The sequence below is a fragment of the Ascaphus truei genome, chromosome 6 (assembly GCF_040206685.1).
Source record: "Ascaphus truei isolate aAscTru1 chromosome 6, aAscTru1.hap1, whole genome shotgun sequence".
NCBI classification, from domain to species: Eukaryota; Metazoa; Chordata; class Amphibia; order Anura; family Ascaphidae; genus Ascaphus; species Ascaphus truei.
In genome coordinates, this window is record NC_134488.1 from 20291656 (window position 1) to 20312088 (window position 20433).

Here is a 20433-nt window from a genome sequence, read left to right on the forward strand (position 1 = left end):
TAGGATTCTGCGCTTTTTTCTTCTTTTTTTCTATGCAGGTGGAGAGGGAGGTCGTTGTGCCCTTGTTAAGAAGCTGCCTGTTTCCTGATAGTGCTTTGTTTTATTCCCCCACATTGTACACATTTTTGGACACCATAGGACTATTTTTATTGTGTGTTTATAGGATGGTCCACAGCACACCATGTGTATTTGTCTATGCACAATTAATTAGGTTTCATTGATTGTGCAGTAAGAGTTTATGCTTTGATATATAGGTTATTTAATTTTATTTTTTATTATTTTTCTCATTTTGCTGGCATATCTTACCCAAGCGCAGTCCTCTATTGTACATATTGTAAACATTAATATTTCATGAGATTATGCAAAAAGAAAAAAAGAAACTGTTGTACAGATTTTGTTGTGTTTAATGGTTGTTTATACTTACTGCTGAATACATATTTAGTGCCATCAATTTCTTTATATTGATATTTTATGTGGGTTTTTTTTCTTCCTGAGTAGGGTTGGACAAGAAAATACACGTTTCAAATAACATAAATAAGTAACATGTTTATGTTAATAAAGATTCAAAAGGAGATTGATTTTATTTACTTTTTCTGTTTAGTTTGTGGGACTGACCTCTTAACACTTCAAAAGGAAAAAAGAAGCATCTTTTATACTTGGCGGTGTCACTGGTCTCTGAGATGCCACGTTGTATTGCGACACAGGATTGAAGTCCTGATCTGCGTGCCACGTACAACGCTGCAGCCTGGATGTTCCCAGAATGACCATGCCCTAGGAGACAGCATGGTATAAGCAGCAGATATAAGGAGCAGTCTGCTGCTTTAGACCCCGCTGGCATCCTCGCTGTCCTGCATCGTAGTGCCAGCCTCTGAGCTTCTCTGCTCTTTCCCTGCACTTCCCGGCTTCTTTTTCTTCTTGTCTTTCTGTTCCAGGTTGTTCGATGCTATTTCCTCGCTGTATTTGGAGATGTGCGCCATCTAAAAAAAAAAACAACCCATAAAGCATCACTGAAAAAAAAAACACGTATTTGTATTTCTCCATTAGAACAATAAAATCATTCGTTCTTAACAAGAGGGTGTTTTTATATGTGGCGATAGTGTGGGTATTTTCTGAGGAAATGTGGGAGCAGATTGGTACAAAATGTAACAGAACAAACTGAAGCTTAACAAGGCGATGATTAATAAGATGAGGTAGAAGCCCTTCTCTTTGTTTTTATGATTCCATATCAGTGATTAGTACACAATGTGCTGTACACAGAATATTTTGTTTAACACTTTGACGTCAGTGAGTTTCTCAGCTTCACCTTACTGCAGGATCAGCGCAGGATCAGCGCAGTATTACTACTTTTTGGCAAAATGTGACACTTCCCTGTCCCAACCTCTCACACTGGCCCTTGTACTATAAAGTGAGATTGCAATCTATGGATGAGCTATCACACACGGCAGGGAAGGAGCCAGTGGCCCCCATTGCATAAACTGCAGATAGAATATGCAAACTCATGTTGATTCACTAATGTACTGAAAGTCTCATCAACGAAAGACATTGGATAAAGATTATAAAACCTTTTTAAAGTAGCACACCGTTTGAATTTTGGGAGGGGGTATTTTAATTTTAATTACCGGAATCAGGGGTTCCCTCAGCTTTAGGATGAACAAAACAGGAGATATAGCGCACAGCCAGGAGAGTGGGTCAAAAAGTAGTATAAAAATTATTCTTTATTGGTCCATTAAAAAACGGAGGTGTAACAAAGCTCCTACGCGTTTCATGCGCTTTGCACTTTATCAAGGTGTATGTGAGGTATGTTTGCTTGTTTATCACATACTCCTTGATAAAGTGCAACGCGCATGAAACGCGTAGGAGCTTTGTTACACCTCCGTTTTTAATGGACCAATAAAGAATAATTTTTATACTACTTTTTGACCCACTCTCCTGGCTGCGCGCTATATCTCCTGTTTTGTTCATCCTGACTCTCTACCAGTAGCAGCACGCTTTTACAAAGGGCACAGGATGGGGGCATTCTAGATATGGGAGTATATCTTTATTTAAACAATTGATGTGGTTCAATAGAGGTCCAGGGACTATCCTAATGAGGTTCTGAGGAGTGGGTTACAACCCCCTTACTATGTTCCTTCAGGGAATATTGTCTCTTTTAAGGTCTTCATACCACTTGGGAGTTGCCTTATCATTATCACCCCCTAAACCCGTGCCTTTGATTAATCTTGATTATTGCAAATATATGTGCTATATGGATCCGGCATTAGAGCGCGTATACCACGAACATTCCTTCTATATGGTCCCTCAGAGTTAATCTGTGGTGTCCCGACCTGCAGGGACTCCCTGGTTCCCCCGTGTTACCGGCACCGGGGCAAGGATTTATGGCCGGACACAAAATAGCCACGGGTTCAGGTTTGTGTCGGCGGCCAAAAGGATGATGCAACATCATTGGGAGATTGCATTGTGAGACTTTGTATTCCTGACACTGCAGCTATAGTGCAGTTTGTGTCTCAAAACTGGAACACACAGATTATATATAGATATAGACACACAACTGTATTAAAAGATCTCAAGCAGCTCCATTTCCTCTATTAAAACATACCACGGTCTGTAACGCCCTTTGGTAATAGGAGGGATTGCCCTTTGTAACAATGCGATTGGCGTCTTTAGAAAGAGCTAATCACAATTTCAAGTCAAATTTTAACGTATTCATTTTTCATAGGAAACGGATGTTTATTTTCACTTGGTCCTATGTAATTCTGATCTTATTTGATACCTACAGTTGTTCACATTTACCTGTCTGGCAAATAACAGAATTGCTTTACAAAACAAAAGAAGAATGGATCAGCAATATGTCACTCATTACGAGAGTAACAGTCTCACAAAATATTAGGTGAAAACCCTCCAAAGCATTTGATAAAATCAACAGCATGTTAAACATTATAAATATATTTTACAATACTTACGCTGGTCTGATTCGAAAATAATGTTAACCACCTACAGTTATCCAGAAGAAAAACCTGTCCTGCGCTTCAGCTACACAGCAATGCACCAAAGGTGTCAATCAGCCATTTATGCTGGGTATGAGGAAGCTATGAGCAACCCTAGAGTGACCGGAGTGAGTGGAGAGGCAAATAAAGTTAAAAACTCTTACCTTTAATCTCCACTCCGGTCTGGGTCCTGCTATCCTCTCTCCTCCAGCGTCCGCGTGCTGCCTTCAGTGAATGTAGATAGATAGTGTGTGGTAAAGGCGCCACTGCGCATGACAGAACTCCAATAGGTCCCCGGATGATGCAAAAAACTTTATTGGCACATAATCACACTAGGGCTACACCATGATCTCCCCCTCTACGCGTTTCACCCTCTAGAATAGGGCTTCGTCTTGGAGACAAAGCCCTATTCTAGAGGGTGAAACGCGTAGAGGGGGAGATCATGGTGTAGCCCTAGTGTGATTATGTGCCAATAAAGTTTTTTGCATCATCCGGGACCTATTGGGAGTTCTGTCAAGCGCAGTGGCGCCTTTACCACACACTATCTAACCACCTACAGTTAACCTATGAAACATGCCACTGCAAAGCAGTTCTCCTTGGTCCTAAGAGAGACCGTCCCTTTCAAGTTGAGGTCAAATACTTTATTCCAGTATAGACTGAAAAACGTGTATCCTAGACCATGTTGGCACTAAAAGGAGGACCATTTATTTTTGCCACCACACTGACTAAATGTATAAGTTAGTTTTGTACAATATAACCCAACATAATAATTCAGACACTACAGTGAGATTACCCAGTGATTCCTGGGATATAGTTGTTGGATCAAAGGTCCGATGTTAGAACAACAGAGAATGGGGCTTACTCATTAAAAACGGTGATAGTGCCGATCAGGGCACTATCACAACTAAATAAATAAATAACCCACTATGAAACCAACAACAGTGCCCAATGCTAAGAAATACAGATGGGACATTCTGTTAGCAATACGTTTCGATACATTTTTTTTTCTTAAAGCAAAGATAATCGAACAATGACATTCTTCAGACCCAGAGAGGCCAACAACATAAACAAAGGTTGATCGATTGGACTACCGCTTGCTGTAGGACAAAGTTGGGGAACTCACCAGTGATGAAAATAAAAAGTCTTTATTCCAAACTCCATAAAATGAACCAAACTCCTCCTCCCACGCGTTTCACGCCCACTATGGCGCTTTGTCAAAGTCAATCAACCTTTGTTTCTGTTGCTACTTGGATCGGAGGACACCACCGGCTCAACTGCTGTTGCGGGAGGACTAGATTAGTGGTGACACCTTGAGAGCGCGCGGCTCTGCACCACAACACTTGGAAGGAGACGGGGTAAGGAGAAGTCTCACAGGGGGGGTCACACAGCCGGGTGGGAATCCAACCTCTCTGTAAGTACCACGCTCCTATATCCTTGCTTAACCCCATGGTTTGTCTCCCCTCCTCCCGCATCTATTCTTATACTTACCGGACATTGCTATTACTCAATACAGACTGTCATTTACGTTCAACTTACCCCTCTGCTTCATGAGCTGATATTCGTTTTTTTTTATGTTTGAGGCCAACAACATAGTTGGTTAAATGAGATAGGCTCAAATAATGCACTACGAGGCTAGCAAACGCTGCAGGACAGGGCAGGTCTCTCGCCGTGTGCGGTGTAACAGGAAGAGAAACAGAAAACAAAGGGTTACCAGAGAATTGCTCCGCCGGGCCAGAAGCTTCACATCTTCCATGTTAATGGTGCTTCTCTTCGCATGTCTGTAAAAAAAAAACCAGACACTTCACTGACTATATATATATATATATATATATATATATATATATATATATATATATATATATATATATATATATACATACATAATGCCCAGGGCGCTGGCTCGTGGTTAAAATAGTAATAATACAGTAACCCAGGGGTTCTCAACTCCAGTCGGCAAGACCCACCAACAGGTCAGGTTTTCAGGATATTCCTGCTTCAGCACGGGTGGCTCACTCAGTCCCTGCTTCAGCACAGGTGGCTCATCAGACCCTGTTTCGGCACAGGTGGGCCAGTCTTCGACAGCCACCTGTGCTGAAGCTGGGATATCCTGACCTGTTGGGGGGGGCAGGGGGGGTTGAAGACTGGAGTAAGAACTGCCGCAGTAAGGTTTTGATTTACAGCAGGGATACACTAAATCTATTTCATCACCTATATCAGGAAATGGGTCCGGTTCTTATAGCTCCTGTGTGAATCCGTGTTAAATGAAGGTATATGTTACCATGCCCAGCCCAGGCATGCAGGTAAGCACACAATCCAGTTGCACTACCTTCAAAGGCAGAAACATGTAAAAAGGTGCAGTTTCCCTCAGGAACATATACAGAATTGCACCACTTACCTGACCCTCCCCCATAAGCACTTCTATTATCATTTTAGATGTTAAATACAAAATGTACTTTTTGAACCAGCGTAATGGGGCTGCACCGTTGATGTTACCCAACGAAGGAGACTGAACATTTTCAGATCAATTTTGCATTATAGACTAAACATGGAGGATAACGAACACAAACTCAGGAAGCTGGAAATTCTGCCCTGGCTGTGCTAGTTCGGCTGATTCAACCGAACAAAACATGGATGATGTGTATACCATTTTTGTCCCTCAACACCAGACTCATCATCTCACATGTTCCAGCAGGTTTCACAGAAGTCTTTTCACAGCTACAATAAGCACTTAGGAAATAATGACACAAATAACAAGTGGTACAAAGGAACAAAGTATTTTGTCTGAGAGAGGAGCTATACAACCCACATTATAGTCACACTTCCTGCACTAAAGATTTGAAAAGTGATAAAAAATAATCAAGCGCAAATAACACCACTTTAAACCAACATAACAATAAACAGTATACTGTCCTTAGAGAATGCAGCTCCCGACACAGGATTCAGACCAAATCCAACCAGCAATCGAAGAAGAAAACAGGTGCGCAAATCTCATCAGGACATGGACGATAGAAATAAAGGCAACAAAATAGTGCAATATTGTCAACTACAACAAATGTAATCAGTGTTGAAAGCTCTATAAAGTTTGCACTCACGTGTACAACGTGATATTAGGGCGTTGTGGTTATTAGAAGTTACCAACTTTAATTTCCAGATAGGTACTCCGGATCAACACCAGTAATGTTCCATAGGAAAGGAAGGGAAATCCACATACAAAGGAGAAAAAGCAAAATAATATAATATTGCGTTTAATATTAAAAACACAAAGTATTCCACTTACATAAGTGTCTTTGTGGTGAGCATTCAGACCACCCTGGGTCATATGCACAGACAATTTTCTTCACAGCAACAGCATCTGCCCCGCGGCCGTCACAGCATACACTGGGCTGATTAGTGTAGTGCTCCACTCTGAATGTCACCAGCAAAGTGCCACTCTAGTCCACGACTCACCCAACGCGCGTTTCTGCTTAATAGTCTTCCTCAGGGGATAATCTAACATCCTGCACTGTTTCCCTTCCTTAAATAACCCACCGCATTCAATTTTAAATTGCGGAGCGTCACATGTGACGTCATTACGTCCGACGTCACGCGACGGGTCACCGCGCATATTTGCATATTCTAGCGCTGAAAACTTTCAAAGTATTGGCGGTCAAAGCTGTTACACAGCTATCCAATGGGCATGTTACATCCATCTAAATATACCTGATAGCCAAACGCATCACAGTCAGTGAAATTCTCTCTCAGGGTCACAAACTTAATACTATTAGATACAGGGACAATAACAACCTTTATACATTTGTTAACATTTATAAGAAATGACAATAACATATTGCCATGTCAAGCATATATTATACAACAGTAATAAAAATTCTTATATAACACTATTCTCTGTCAGTGTGTATGTCCATCAAAGGGTATAATTTCCAAAATGATTTACACAAACACTGACAGGGAAATCCAAGCATAGTTATATGCATACATCCTAATCAAGCTACAGCTAATTTACATTCAATTATTAATTGATGGATCCTTTATCAATGGATATCTAAAAATACAAAAATTAAATAATTAGAATATTAAACATATTACAATTATAAAAAAAGTAACATATCAAAAAGACATTTTTAGAATTTAGAGTGATAATAAAAGAATACAACCAATATATTGCCAACCTCACACCAAAAAAGCATTTATGTCAAAATCGACTTTTAAACCTCTTGGTTGTAACGTCTTCAACCTATGTATCCAAAAAGGATTCCCTCTTGGATAATGATTGAATTCTATTTTCACCTCTCCAGTGAGCAGATATCTGCTCAATTCCCATATATTTGAGTCCAGAGGGGTCAGAATGATGACATTTTTTAAAATGGAGAGACACATTATGTATTTCCAATCCAATGCTGATGTTCCGTATATGTTCTAGTATTCTCACCCTTAAAGGGCGAATAGTCCTCCCCACATATTGATAATTGCAGGGGCATGTCAGAACATATACCACATAAGTACTTTTGCAGTTTATAAAACCTTTCATTTTCAAAATTTCCTTAGTATTATTAGAAATGAAAGTCTCAGTTTTATCAACCCCAAATTTACATGCCTTACATTTATCACACTTGAAAAAGCCTTTAGGTTTTCCAGGTATCCATGTTTTATTATCAGTTATTAGTTCTTTCTTTAAGGCACTTGGCGCTAGACCATCTTTTAGGTTTCTCGCCTTCGTGAAAACTACCTGAGGATATCCTAGAATATGCAAATATGCGCGGTGACGCGTCGCGTGACGTCGGACGTGATGACGTCACATGTGACGCTCCGCAATTTAAAATTGAATGCGATGGGTTATTTAAGGAAGGGAAACAGTGCAGGATGTTAGATTATCCCCTGAGGAAGACTACTAAGTAGAAACGCGCGTTGGGTGAGTCGTGGACTAGAGTGGCACTTTGCTGGTGACATTCAGAGTGGAGGACTACACTAATCAGCCCAGTGTATGCTGTGACGGCCGCGGGGCAGATGCTGTTGCTGTGAAGAAAATTGTCTGTGCATATGACCCAGGGTGGTCTGAATGCTCACCACAAAGACACTTATGTAAGTGGAATACTTTGTGTTTTTAATATTAAACGCAATATTATATTATTTTGCTTTTTCTCCTTTGTATGTGGATTTCCCTTCCTTTCCTATGGAACATTACTGGTGTTGATCCGGGGCACCTATCTGGAAATGAAAGTTGGTAACTTCTAACAACCACAACGCCCTAATATCACGTTGTACACGTGAGTGCAAACTTTATAGAGCTTTCAACACTGATTACATTTGTTGTAGTTGACAATATTGCACTATTTTGTTGCCTTTATATCTATCTTCCATGTCCTGATGAGATTTGCGCACCTGTTTTCTTCTTCGACTAAAGATTTGAAGAAAGGCAATTCATGCACACAAAAGCAAAATCAAGTCCCTTTGCTGTAGGCGTTAATTGAACACGCGGGTGCGAGCCACCTGTGAGGACTGAAGTCAGAGGGGCTTGAAAGTAAAGCAACTGCTTATCCCTTCCGTGAGGTGGAGTATTCAGTCTGAACAATCTAGAGACAAATGAAAGCTTTGAAACTGCAATTATTGCAACCCTCATCTCTACACCTGCATGCAATTATACAGCACACAATTCAAACACCACAGCAATCAGGAAGCAATCGTTGGAGTAGAGAGGACTTTAGCAGTCGGAAAAGATGGGTGTAATTCTAAAGTCGTTTTGCCGGGTGTGCTTTGTACTGCGTTGTGTACAGAATGGAAAGATGATCAGGGAAAGTAGATGATGCACTCAGCAGCACGCTAATGTTATTTGTTGCATAAAAACACTTCAACTTTTCACAGGTACAGAATGTAAATTATGGCTGTTCCGCAATGAAACATTCGGTGAGAGCCAAAGAACGTCAGGGGAAGTTTGCATCCAATGCTTTAGAGCAGGAGGTAACCAGGCCCAGTCCTCAAGAGCTACTAACAGGTCAGGTTTTCAGAATATCCCTGCCTCAGCACATGTGGCTCAATTAGTGGCTCAGTTGAAGACTGAGCCACTTGTGCTGAAGCTGGGATTGAGTGAGCCACCTGTGCTGAAGCAGGGATATCCTGAAAACCTGACCTGTTGGTAGCTCTTGAGGACTGAACTTGGCTACTCCCGATTTAGAATAAAAAGGCTCAATGAACGAGTTAGATGTACACAGGGAAAGTGATTGTGGGCTTAACTGTGAGATTCCTTAACCCCACCACTGCCAGGGAGGGTGGCAGGACATTATTGATGACCCATACAAATGGTGACGCCTCCCTTTAAGTTGCAACAAACTCACGGCAGTGATGGGGTTAGTAGTTGAAAACATGGTGCTGTAAACAAAAAGAAAATTGTCAGGAGAACAGAAATTAGACCGTTTAAATATTTTTGCTTCATGTTTAAATCAAACCTGAAAATGTTGGTTTTGAAGTTTTGTTGAAGGCTCAGTGTGGACTGCAAAAGTGAAAAGCAGCTTGGTTTGCTCACCTCAAAAATAAATTAAATCAGATTTCCTGTTCCCCACATGGCAGTGGGTACCAACTGGGATTAGCTCCTCCCTAAGAAAAGTAGGACAAGAAAGTCTTCTGCAGGCTTGTGGTATACAAGTCCCTCCAACTACCTGCAGAACAGTCGTTCCTGTCCTACAGTGCAGCAGTAGGGCTTTATTAAATTGGGAGTCACCATGACTGCATTAGTTCAGTTCAATCCGGGAGGTCGGCAGCCTCTCTCCTCCAGAAGCTCCGGCATAAGTACCGTCTGGAACGGCCAACTGGAGGCCCTGCGACCAACAGATCCTCTGCAGAAGCGTCTTGGAATGCAGGTAGCTTGGAGCGCATGGCCGAGGCAAGGCACGTGGATCTCTCTGTGTGCAGGAAACAGAGAATCACGGAGCATCTTCTCTTAAAGCGGCATTACGCTTTACCATTACATGCACGACCGCGCCGTGCAGAGACTCGGCCATAGTATTTAAAGGAGCAATACCAACCAACGGTGCCTGATTTTTCTTGAAGCGTTTCCGTGGACTCAGGAGACTGATATTTCTCACAGAATGAGTATAGAAGCTGGATCAGGCAAGCGGTCACTGCCCAAAACTTCTAGGCGAGTTCCTAGATAGGTAAACGATTGTGGTACGAGAGTAACTCACTCTGAAGTGAAGATCTTCTTTCGTATAGGTTCTATTTTTGATGCAGTACCTCTAGCAAGAGACTACATTACCTTGTTGGGGTAAATCGCCTCGACTCTAGCATCATAAAGTGAGCCAGAATCCACGAGGACACTCTAAAGATATTTTCTGGGTCAGTGGAACAAATATCCAAGGTCCTTACACCAAAGGATATCTATCCCCCTACAAAGCGGGATTTAAAATGGTGGGCGAAATGGCAGAACCCAGAGAGCATTTTCGCTCCAGGAACAAACCTGCTTAACTATCACCACCGGACAACAGTAAAATATGTCGCGAAGCAAAGAGCTATCAGGAGCGGAAGGCTTCTAGCTCTTGCAGCATCAATCATTTTTTGGCCCGAACTCCATCTCAACAATGTTACAGCGGTTCACATTCCCGGACGCCAGAACATGACGGACGATTTTCTAAGCCAGACCATCATCCACCCAGGAGAATGGAAACAGGACTCGCAAGCATTCCGTCAGCTGATACTTCGGTGGGGATAGCACCAAATAGATTTTATGGCAACACATCAAAAGAAGGTGGAAAGTTTATGCTCAAGGTAGTTCCACCATCCAAGTAGACGCTTTGAGTTTCCATTGGAACTTCGATCCAGCGTACATTTCCCCACCGATACCGCTTATAACGAAAGACCTAAGAAAGAACAGAATAGACAAGGCAGAGGTAGCTTTACCATCTTGTAAACATGGAGCTAGATCTACCCAGGCATCTCCCACTGTCAAAGAAACTACTGAAACAAGGCTCAGTGCAACACCCACAGCCAGGAAGTTGGCTGTGGCGGCATGAAGGTGGGAGCAGCAAACATTAAAGAAAAAGGGCTGTTCAGGCAGTGCAAAGTAAACTCAGATCTCAGCCAGAAAATTGTCAACCTCATCGAATTATCGCATCTGGAGCCGTTTCCATGAATGATGCAGGAAAATGAGCGTCGATTGTTTCAATCCTTCCTCTGTCACCCTGGTGGAATTTTTACAGACTGGGTTTGAATAAAACCTCCGTTTAAGTTCTCTAGAGGTCCAAGTGTCAGCCCAGTCTGCTTAATTAGAAAAGGATATAGCATCAGATAAGCTAAGATTTCTGCTGGCGGTCAGACACAGGAGACCCCCAAATGAAATCTATAGTACCAACGTGGGATTTTTCCCTGGTGTTAGACGCTCTAGTGGATCATCCGTTTGAACCGTTGCAGCAAATACCGTTAAGATTATTAACATGGAAAACAGTATTTTTGGTAGCAATCACATCTGCAGAAAGAGTGGGATAATTGCAAGCCCTCGTGCAGGGAGCCCTTTCTCCCCAGAATAAAGCAGTCATAAGACCTGCTTCCTTCCAAAGGTGGTCTTCTCATTTAATCTCAACCAAGAGATCGTTCTTCCATCATTGTGCAGAATCCGGCTAATCCCAGAGGCCAGACTACATTATGTGGATGTTAAAAGGTGTCTGAGGGTGTACTTACTCAGAATTACAAAATACAGAAAATAGGATAGGCCGTTTATACTCCCAGAAGGTCCTAGAAGTGGACAGCATGCCTCAAGGGCAATCATAACGTGATGGATTACTTGGTGCATCAAAATTGCCGACAACATTAACAAACAAGTCCTCTGGGGAATAAAGGCACATTTGACCAGAACAGTCCCTGCGTCATGGGCATTCAAAAGCCAAACATCTCCAACGCAGATCAGTAAGGCTGCACTCTGTCCTCATTTCACACCTTTGTGAAATACTACAACGTTGACATACAAGCCTCAGCTGAAGCAAGCTTTGACTGAAAAGTTATGTAAGCAATTGTAGATTGAATAGACCGGTAGCACAGTATTGTGCATCCTTGCTTTCATAGTCAACTCTCTCCTGCTTGCAGGCCATATCCCTAAGACCTGGAAAACTGCCAGAGTTGTCCCAATCTTCAAAAGCGGGGACAAAAACACTGTCTCAAACTACAGGCAAATCTCACTTCTCCCAATTCTATCCAAAGTCATGGAAAAATGTGTCCACTCCCAATTAAGCGATTACTATACCAAGACAAATTTCCCTAGCCAATTCCAATCTGGCTTTCGCCCCAAACACTCCACCGTAACTACCCTGCTAAAAGTTTGCAATGAAATCCAGTGTGGAATGGAACGGGGACAACTCACTGGTGCAATATTCCTAGATTTTGCAAAGGCTTTTGATACTGTTGATCATGCTATCCTGCTTAACAAACTCCAGTGCTCTGGAATAGGGAAGCATGCTTTAAACTGGTTTCAGTCCTACCTATCAGGTAGATCCCAACATGTGTCCATCTCCGGCTCTAACTCCGACCTCCTGGATATCACTTGTGGTGTCCCACAAGGCTCTGTTCTGGGGCCCCTACTCTTCTCAGTATTCATCAATGCTCTTCCCACAGCTTGTAAGGAAGCCTCAATACACATGTATGCAGATGACACAATCCTATAAGCACACAGCCATAACCTCTCCGACCTTCAACACATGCTTCAGTCTGACTTTTTGAGACTCGAAAACTGGATTTTCCAAAACAAACTGTTTAGAAACACTGACAAGACTGTAACAATGGTATTTGGGACCAAGACTAAATTTGTAAAGGTTCCAGTGACGGAGCTCCAGATCAGAACCAACGCTAACACCACCCTAACTCCTGTTACTAGTTTTAAATACCTGGGCATATGGTTTGACTCCCACTTAACATTCGGGAAGCACATTGATACCCTGACATCCAAAACCTATGCCAAACTAGGTGTACGTTACAGGAACAAATCCTCCCTAAGCCTGCTGGTCAGAAAGCGTATCGCACAGCAGATGCTAATGCCAATTATCGACTATGGAGACATAGTACACGGCTCGGCACCCCAAACCCACCTTAGCAAACTTGACACCATCTACAATTCAATATGCCGTTTTGTTCTCCAATGCAACTACAACACACATCACTGCGAAATGCTCAAAGAACTAGACTGGTCATCATTCGAGTCTAGGCGCAAAGTTCACTTTTCCTGTCTTGCCTTTAAATTCTTTATGGGCAAGCTACCCATCTATCTGAACAAGCTCCTCACCCCTACCACATGCAGCACTTATCATCTGAGATCTGAGTACAAAAGACTGTTCATGGTCCCAAGGCTCAACAAAGTATCCGGCCGCTCCTCTTTCTCTTACCGTGCACCCCAAAACTGGAACAACCTACCGGAGACTCTCACAGCCACCTCCAGTTTAAGATCTTTCAAAACTAAGGCTGTCTCACATTGTAATCTTGTCTGTAACTGTTAACTCTCAACGTATTACTTCCTGGTAACACATTTTATAAATAATTAAATAAATCCTTGTCTTTATTCACTCCCATTGGATGAGCTTTGGTATATCCCCATATCCCTATTAGTACCCACTGCCATGTGGGGAACAGGAAGGGAGAAAATGTATTCATCTTAGCAGAATGTTCTTTTCCTGTACTCCACTAATGGCACTGGGTTTATCATACCCTCCCTGTAATTAACATGGCTCAGTTATGGTTTTTTCTTTTTTAGCTATGGGAGAAACCAGACTGTTCTACAGGTTGTGGGAGGGCCATATATAGCAGGTTCCTGCAGAAGCGTATCCTGTCCCGGTGCGAGGAGGGAGGAGCTAATCCCAATTAGTACCCACTACCATTTGCGTAGTACAGGAAAAGAAAATGACGGCAAGCCGAAAACATTTTCTCTTTTATGGTCACCCACTGGTAATACCCAACTTAAACTCCAGATTACAATATTTACAGAAACACTGCACATATTACCTGCGCTGCTCCCTTTGCGGAGTATGCTGCTGGCAGAAGGATTGGCCTTACATATACAGAAAACAGACAACAGATCCTGCGCTCCTACCAATTGGGCTAAAATACAGTCTTACAGTTAGAACCTAAGTTTGTGTAACACAGGAGTCATTTGGTTGCATCTTTTGATCAAAACATGATTCAAACTGCCAACCCAGCCGTGGTAGCTTAGGAGCTACCTATTCTGAATATATGCAATTTCTTATTGTCCTATGGATAAAACGTTGTGAAGTATGTGAAAGTGCCCTGAAGGGGTTAAATTAATTAGGCAAATGCTCATTTGTGATTTAGAGCAATTAACAGATGGCCAAAGCCAGTAACAAAGTCCCCTTATTATAAAGGTAAACTGTGGGTGCACAAATACCCTAGTGTGAAATATTAATACTTACATATATCTCTTCTTTGTGTGAGCCATAAACATTCCCCTACTCTTCAGTGGAGGGTGAAGTTTAGACTGACAATGAGGTGTATAATATATTTATGCAAAATGGAGAATTGGTAGGAGCTCTATGCTGAAGGGAGGAGCCATACACCTCCAAGGAACCTTCAGGGCACTTTCACAAAGTAGGACAATAAGAAATTACATATACAGTATTCAGTGTAGGTAGCTGCTAAACGGAGAAGGTTGGTGGCTTGAATCATGTTTTGATCAAAAGATGCAACCAAATTACTTCTTTGTTACACAGTCTTAGGTTCTAAATGTAAACATGTCACTAGTATATTTTAGCCTAAATTGGTAGGAGCACAGGAATGGTTCTTTGACACACACACACACACACACACACACACACACACACACACACACACACACACACACACACACACACACACACACACACACACACACACACACACACACACACACACACACACACACACACACACACACACACACGAATTGAGGAACACACTTAACAAGTATAAGCCAGACTACTGGAGAGGGTGCTGCTATCAAAGTACCTATAAAATACTGTACAAAAATAAAGGGATATGCACACCATAAATATGCACAAAAAAAGTGTCTTATTGGCCAAACATTTCAGATATTTTTAAAAAATGGCAATCAGTTACATTTGGTCCAGTGTAGGACTGTCAGGGGTGACGTGATGTGAGGAAAGAGGGAAGAGATAGAGGAGCATTTCCACTTACCGTGCAAACATTTCAAGGTCTTTTGCAAATGTTTCTGTACATTGAGAGAGAAAAAAAACAAGGGCATCCCTTTCATTACAAAGAATTTGTTCAGTAAAGCAAACATGTTCATTTGATGGCATGGCAAAATAGAACTTGAATAGGTCAAGTTTAGAAGAAAACCAGAACGACGAAATTCATAACTTCTTATTAACACAGAAATCAGGAATAATGCAAACAATGTCTCAAATGGGAGGGGGGGGGGGGCAGGGGGCTTGGATTCTTAAATGCATGTGCTTATGGCTAATATATATATATATATACAGTATATATATATATATATATATATATATATATATTCATATATAAAGTCTTATTTCCTATAAGTAAATGCTTTTTTTAACACAGAATAATGTCACTAATAGCATATTCTAAACAATGATTACTATCATTTAAAACTTTACTAAAACAACTTTGCACACATAACTCTGAAGTCACATGCGATAATAGGGTGTAAATATAGTTACCACATTGTCGGAAGGTGATTTCTGTAATGGCTGCAATGGCTTGTTTGCTGAACTGGATTTCCTTATCATCAGCAACCTCTTTGCACAGAGAGCCAACTGTGTAATGAACAGCAGCCTTCAGCCTCTGGAAGAATAAAAAATAATAATAATACTGAAAATAGTTTATTAATCTATTCCATTATTGGTTAAAAATTGGTTTTGTTTTTCTAAGCATGGGTACCAATTTCACACCAGTGTAAATGAAACGGACATGTCAATCTGGATTTAGCAGAACAAACACAACAGCATTTCATTTGTACATAAGAAGATGGTGTGCACCCGAGTGATGCTGAAAACATCTCCGACCATATAAAGCAGGGGTGGGCAAGACCAGTCCTCAAGGGACACCAACAGTTGAGGTTCAGGGTATCCCTGCCTCAGCACAGGTGGTTCAATCAGTGGGATACCCTGAAAACCTGACGTGTTGGCGGCCTTTGAGGACTAGAGTTGTCTACCCCGGATATAAACCATCCACGTAATTTATACACGTTATTTATCAGCAAATATGCTCTATAACTACAGTATTCCTGTAAAAATCATCTTATACAATTCTCAATGAGAAGACTCAGACTTTTTCCCCCAAGTGAAATTGCTCCCCGTGGCTTGTGTGAAGGGGACGACAAATTCTACAAAAAAGGATGATTCATCAAAGTCCGGTGGTGGGGTAACACACCCAATCAGATGTTAACCACCGTTGACATGAATGGCAGTTAATGCCGGATCTGTTGCTTTTACCTACAACGGATGTTTGTGAAAACACCCCCTAAAAAAAGGTCGTCCCCTCATTACAACGATCTGTTTTTCAGTATTCACAAACCACTTAACCCTTGTACTGCCAATGTCTTGCAGCAAGACTGTGTGAAAGCCCTAAAAGCCTAGAAAAACTTGAAACACGAAGATTAAGGTCATCTTCAGTCCTTGTGGATTCACTGCTGGGTGAAGGCCTGCCCAATAATCTTCTACGTATTGCGGTTCTCTTTTCCACGTTGCTCAAATTCTCATTTTATTCTCCTATCTTACTTTTGGTCGTATACTAACAGTCTCTTTTTGGTACTGTGCCTGGTTTGCCTTGATTATACAACTGCATTTACGGTGTATGTATATAACATATGTATTTGACATCAGCATGTATTAGGCAATTTGGTGCATGTGTTATCCATGCTTGCTGTGTGGTTTTATATTTACTAGGGGTGAGGCCAGCCTTGTAGGTTCAAGGGGTTATTGTTAACCCTTTGTTCTACATATATTTTGTGCTTATAGGCTTTTTTCCATTGCCTTGGGTATTAGGGGTCCAGCAGTATCTTCATAGGGGATTTCCCCTGTCTGATACATATTCTATCACAGGAGGATGTCAGGGTTTGTTTTAATATTTTTTGTATTTTATGTTTGGTTATTTGTGCTATTTAATAAATCATAATTTTCTTTGATATTTGTTCTGAGTATACTGGAGTGCTGAGTTGGGACGCTTTTCTTTTCGTTGTTATATTACTTCTAGTCCCTAGCAGTTAGTGGTTATTATATTACTAATTTAAGTACTCATTATTTGCTTAGTCTGTTGCAGGCAGTTTGTCTTGTTGTGATATATATATATATATATAAATAATTGGTGCTTATTTTACCCACCATTTTCACTCCTAAAATCCACTGTACAAGTAGTGTAGAGAAATGCATAAATTGGATGGGGATTGTCATTTTCACTGCTATATTTAAGCCAGGTCATAAGGTTATGACAGGGAGTGTTACAAAAAATACCTGTTAACATCAGCGTCTACATAAGTAGGGTTTGTTTTTCCATGTCATAGAACAAAAGTTAGAGTATAGGAACATGTTAAAAAGTGATTGCCTGTAATTCGTATCAATCTCACCAGGTGGCAGTCACTCACCAAGAGCCGAAGTGCAAGAAATCATTACAGTGTCCCTTCCAGCAAGTCCCCCCAGAACCTACTTAGGTCAAATGCTACATTTTCAAAAAGGCATCACAAACACATACTGACGAATTTGTATTCATCTCATTCGAGGTGTACAGTCCCTACTTTACGTCTGAAATTTTTTTTTTTTACAAACATTTATGTTTAACGGATTTTTTGGAAGGCCTCAATCATCTTGTTTTAACTTACCCAAAACATGTCACACCTTTTACTTCAATTTCACAGCGATTTCAACTTCCAAGAACACAAATCTGTTATATTCAGGGACTTCGCACAGAAAGAAAAAGGACGCTATAGAGAGGCAATCCCAGGCGGTTCTTTTTTTCCTTCATTTTTTTTTTAAATTCAGGTTCAAAGCAGGATGTCCCTGGAGCATTAATTTCAACTCTGGGCCCCCCCTGCTAAGTAGCTCTGGAAGAAGGGGGTCCCCAGAGCTAAAATTAATGGGGTTCAGCTCCAGACCCCCTACATATACATATATATACACACGCCTTGGATTCCCTCTTTGCAGCAGCAATCCCAACTTTTTTTTAAAATCAATATTGGAGCCAGGGGTTGACCTGGAGCTGAAGCGCATTATTTGTAACTCCAGATACGTACCGGTTTTCTCCCTGGGTATTTAAATGTCTGCCCAATAGGAAGCCGCATGGATGTCCTTGCAGCTTCCTATTGTCCTGCGAGATTTGGCAGCCATATTGAATTTCAGGAAATGGGGAACATGGCAACTAAACAAATACGTATCTCCTGAACTATGGGGGACACCAGAGCTACAAAGAGTACGTTCAACTCCGGGGGACCATCTGGTTCACATGGTGTGTGTGTGTGTCTATGTATATATGTATAATATATAAATAAAATAGATGTAACCCCCTGTGCCTGCTATCAGCACAGGACATGGTCCCTTTAAGAATGACATTCCACTGGACCATATGACTGTGCTTAGCCAGAGGAATGACAGTTGGAAAGGGAGCTGAGGGAGTGCATGCAGGACCCCTAAGAGAGAGGGAACTGCAGAGAGAGAGTTACCACACTGGACCAGTGCATGCAGCAGTGCACAGCAGAGACCAGGACCTGACAGTGCAGAGGGAAACAGGCAGACAGAGGCTACTACAGAGAGAGATTAGAGAGCCCAGATGTGCAGGAATTACACCAGGTTGGAGTGGGTGAGTGAACCCACAAAGGATATAAACTGAAGTTATATTGCCATCACAGTTTGATCTTTGTGAAGCACCAGGCCTGCAACACACACACACACACACACACACACACACACACACACACACACACACACACACACACACACACACACACACACACACACACACACACACACACACACACACACACACACTTTATGAGCTGCAAGGATTGTGCTAGCACAACAGGATCTACAGGCCAGTATCCCATGATTGGGAGGCTGGACAGAGATAAAAGTTATTATTTGTTTGCGCGGCGCAGTTCTGGGATGTTAGTAATTGTGTTATGTATTATAACAGTTTTATAAATAAAAGGAACATATGAAAACTGCTGTGGTGTCCCCCTTAATACTGATCCCACTGAAGAGTGAGGGTTGCTATAGTAAACGGATTCAGGCGCCCCCCCCCCTCTCTCTCTCTCTCATATACTGAGGTACAGCCAAATATAGAGGGGTTACATACATACATAAACCTCCAGGAGGCGGGATTGCTGCTTTAAATAAAAAATACTGACTTCTATCTGTTAGGCTGCATTGAAGTATATGGAAAAGTGATACAGACTCGAAATCGGTGAGACTCACAGAAAACCAGCGAGGTGACATATCTGACTTTTTCCTATGTGGAAAGGCATGTTTAACCTCTTAGTCGCCAGAGAAGCCGGCAACACATTGCAAAGCATATATGGGTATGTCTGTTCATGACATTCAAAGACTGGTGGACAACTTAAATGTTTTACTACAGCCTTGCAACATTGGGAGGGAAATGCATGCTAGCAAAAGATTTACCCAGGGAAACATTGTCAGGAGGAAGTTAGTGAAGGCTGACCTACCCCAAGTTATTGTATCTGGGGAGGGCAATGACCAAATTGGGATGATTACAAGGTACAGAGAACACATCACATCCAAAGTACCATTCGTTTTTTTATTTACAAACTTACAATTTTTTTTAATGAAATTGGTCTTTATTTTAGAAAAACGGCCCCATTCCCCTTTGCATCATACCCTCTCTCACATACTGTCCAAAGAGGCTGTTTCTCTATGTTTAAACACCGCCTTTTGTTGTGGAGTAAAGCGCAGGGACCCCAGCTGCTGATGCTGTTCTGTGTTGGGGAAATGTAACCATTTTGTTGGCTGCAGCTGGGGTCATTTGGCCCTCTCTGGCACAGGGATGGGAAGGGGTAAGATGGGGTTAAACAGTCACCTTTACATAACAGTGAGGAGCAGAGAAGCACAAGGGACCGGGACAGTCAGCGACACGGGGCAGCACAAGGGACAGTCAGCGACACGGGGCAGCACAAGGGACAGTCAGCGACACGGGGCAGCACAAGGGACAGTCAGCGACACGGGGCAGCACAAGGGACAGTCAGCGACACGGGACAGCACAAGGGACAGTCAGCGACACGGGGCAGCACAAGGGACAGTCAGCGACACGGGGCAACACAAGGGACAGTCAGCGACACGAGGCAGCACAAGGGACAGTCAGCGACACGGGACAGCACAAGGGACAGTCAGCGACACGGGGCAGCACAAGGGACAGTCAGCGACACGGGGCAACACAAGGGACAGTCAGCGACACGGGGCAGCACAAGGGACAGTCAGCGACACGGGACAGCACAAGGGACAGTCAG

At 42.1% G+C, this 20433-nt stretch overlaps 1 protein-coding gene across 2 annotated transcripts in view; it reads right to left on the reverse strand.

Moving 5' to 3' along the window:
* Positions 1–383: 383 nt before the first annotated feature.
* Positions 384–20433, reverse strand: part of CENPS (centromere protein S) — a 21316-nt gene continuing 1266 nt past the window's right edge. Inside the window, exons 2-6 of one of the 2 annotated variants that reach the window (XR_012802090.1) lie at positions 15644–15767; positions 15138–15171; positions 4696–4762; positions 616–977; positions 384–490 (exon numbers count right to left, since the gene is read on the reverse strand). Coding sequence is in view for 1 of the 2 variants with exons in the window: in XM_075603517.1 (XP_075459632.1) it covers positions 822–977; positions 4696–4762; positions 15138–15171; positions 15644–15767 (381 nt within the window). In the remaining variant the exon portion in view is untranslated. Of the gene's footprint in view, positions 491–531; positions 978–4695; positions 4763–15137; positions 15172–15643; positions 15768–20433 lie in introns of those variants that run through there. The other variant, XM_075603517.1, reaches the window with a different exon arrangement.